General features: G+C 40.7%; 1 protein-coding gene across 1 annotated transcript in view; it reads left to right on the forward strand.

The window, feature by feature from the left end:
* cacna1ia (calcium voltage-gated channel subunit alpha1 Ia) overlaps window positions 1–2983 on the forward strand; it is a 43610-nt gene that overhangs the window by 19818 nt on the left and 20809 nt on the right. Inside the window, exons 5-6 of the mRNA XM_032538166.1 lie at window positions 855–1203; window positions 1658–1750. Of these exons, the coding sequence (XP_032394057.1) occupies window positions 855–1203; window positions 1658–1750 (442 nt within the window). The remainder of the gene's footprint in view (window positions 1–854; window positions 1204–1657; window positions 1751–2983) is intronic.

The raw sequence follows: 2983 nt of genomic DNA on the forward strand, positions 1-2983 counted from the left end.
CACACACACACACACACACACACACACATAGTCTCACATACAGTTCCCACATTCTGTAGTTAACATGATTAAACAATTTGTTGTCTGGTGCTAAATATACTCCTCTCCAATTATGTCCTCGTGAAGTGGCTAGTTAGCTTAGTAAATACCAGTTTTGTTTTGCCTGTATCTTTGACTTCAGATTGAATGTAGCTGCTTCTGTATCAGGACATCCCACAAATATCCTGATACAGTGACCTCATGGTACTCATTGACTCATACTGAACATTTTGCATCTCAGAAAGTGTGAAGGTGGGATTAAGCCTACCGTTTACTGTCCCAATCAAATGAGGTGCATGTGTTTAGCGGGTTAATCAATCAGCGCAGAGCCGTCCCTGTTTCAAATGGCAAAACTCACTTGTTATGTCTGCTTTGACCAGACCAAATATTCACTTGCAAGTAAAAGTTCTCATTGAACATGTTGGTGAAGCATGGAATAGCCTGTTGAAAAGAACTGGAAGTATTTACTGGATTGGCTGCAAAAGAATGGAGTTCTTTATGTCATGTTTGAGTAATTCTGAGAGAGAACTGAAGAGATATTCTGTCTGGGCTTTCAAAAGCACATTTCAAACTCATGTATTAGTCTAGTAAGCAGCTTCTGGATCTCTGTGTGGATTGTTTTCTTTTCTTTATTTCCCCTTCATTGATGCATTTATTCCAATGGCGTGCACCTTTTTAACTCCACGTCTGTCACTGAAATCCTCCTGAAACTCCCCAAATGAAGTAGCAAAGGAAACACATCTAATATATATATATACATACAGATTTGAGTCCATAACCAACTAAATTAGTGTCTTACCTTGTCCCAACCCTAGCTCTTCAGGTATGACCCTGCCTGCTCCATATTACCAGCCTGAGGAGAATGATGAACGCCCCTTCATTTGCTCCCTGGCATCTGATAATGGCATCATGTCATGTGCTGATGTGCCGGCGAGGCGCGAAGGAGGACGCACATGCTGCCTGGACAGGGAGGACGCGCTCCACAGACAGGCTCTGGGCTTGAGTCCTGAGCCACTGGCTAACGGTAGTGGTGCCGGTGAAGCAGTGGGTCTTTGCATCAACTGGAACCAGTATTACACTCGATGCCACACAGGAAGTGGAAACCCCCACAAAGGTGCCATCAACTTTGACAACATTGTCTACGCCTGGATCGTAATCTTTCAGGTATGTTCCACATGCGTTAGAAGACTGAGGTAAACGTGAGGTTGGAACTGTGGGTTGCTGATTTTCTACTGTCCGGAATCTTAATACATTTTTTTAACTGCATTCCAAAGTTATTATTCAAAGACTGTTTAATTTAAAAAAAATTGTAGGTTTAAATGGCTGACCCGATTATGATCATATAATTGCTTTTGAACATGTTGTCTTCTCAGCTGTTTGAACTATTCAATTTCAATCATTTTTCTCACAAACATTAATTGAATGTATTCACCTAAGCACCTATTCAGTATTTTTACTCTATTATTTGTCAATGTTCATTAGCTAGGTCCATCATGTTTAAAAACGTCATATAAACTCTACTGCACAAGTGAAGTTTGCAGTTATATTCTGCTGAGCAAGCCCTGTCACGGAATTTGAAAATGTTTATCTCTTGACATATAAATGTCTTTCCTCTTAGGTGATCACTCTGGAGGGCTGGGTGGAGATCATGTATTATGTAATGGATGCCCATTCCTTCTACAACTTCATCTACTTCATTTTACTCATCATTGTAAGTAGAATTTATTACTACATTTATTAGTTTTCTGTTTATTAGTATGCTACATCCCTACCAGCTGACACAGTAGTGTACAATGTGTAAATGTAGTTAGACAGTCTGGGGTATCTCCCATTTCACACTTCACATTACCAATATATTTTGACTGCCAATAAATTGAATTTAGAGGACAGAAGTGTTAATAGAATAATAGTGATAATCAATAGTAGCATAAATAACGGTTTATAGTCAATGTCTGAGGGAGGGAAGGAGGTGAATGTCATGTAAATCATTCTTTGGTGACAAGTAGAAAAAAGGGAGAGAAGTGGAGGAAGGACAGTAGAAGGAGACAAGAAAATGTATGTCCAAAAGACAAAAATATGCAAGAGCTAGATCAGTTCTTTGCATGCAGTGCCAGGTTGTGGCAAAATTGTTTAATTCTGCATTTGCACGCTATTGGCTGTGTGTGAACCCAGCATTCAGTCACTACGTGTTGCAGACATGCAATAAAGTTAGTTCCCCACCAGGAAATTAATGAAACACACCAATCAGTCACAAGCACACTGTACAATTTCCACAGTACATTCTAATGAAAAGGAACCAAACTTTGAGTGCCAGACCTGCCCTACAAAATGCTCTCTTTGCCCACAAGCCTCTTCCTCACAACATTAGTTTTATTAGGCCAAGGAGACTATTGGCATCGTAACTGCAGCTCTAAATTCTATCTCCTCTTTGGCAGATCTGACCTGAGGTTGTCATTGTCAGTGCAAACACCTTTTGGCAACCAAAGATAGTTGGCATGGTGTCCCAGTGTAATCATTTTGCCTGGTTTATGCTGCTACATTGATCACAATCTCATGGCCTTTGGATTGTATAGCCCCATACTACAGTTATAGTAATATCCAGCGCAAGACACAACAGCTGAAAACATCTTGATCTAAGTCAAACTTTGTGCTTGCTGCATTCAGACTCTGATAACGGACCGAACAACTGAGCTCAGTGCATTGCACAACAGCTAACAACCAAACACACACACTGCTTCCTTTGTGGTTCATGATGGAGTGACACAAATGTGCTACCCCTTTTTGAGCTTCTTTGTGCGGCTCCAGTCTGTTTGGCCCTAAAGGATGCCTTGGAAGGGTTGCTAACAGTATAAGAAGTTTTTAGTCCGGAAACTCCTTGAGCCCCAAAGGTGTTGTTTACACAGTGAGGGTCACCTTGACTCGCTCATTTCTTTCTTTTTTTTTC

The sequence above is a fragment of the Etheostoma spectabile genome, chromosome 15 (genome assembly GCF_008692095.1).
Source record: "Etheostoma spectabile isolate EspeVRDwgs_2016 chromosome 15, UIUC_Espe_1.0, whole genome shotgun sequence".
NCBI classification, from domain to species: domain Eukaryota; kingdom Metazoa; phylum Chordata; class Actinopteri; order Perciformes; family Percidae; genus Etheostoma; species Etheostoma spectabile.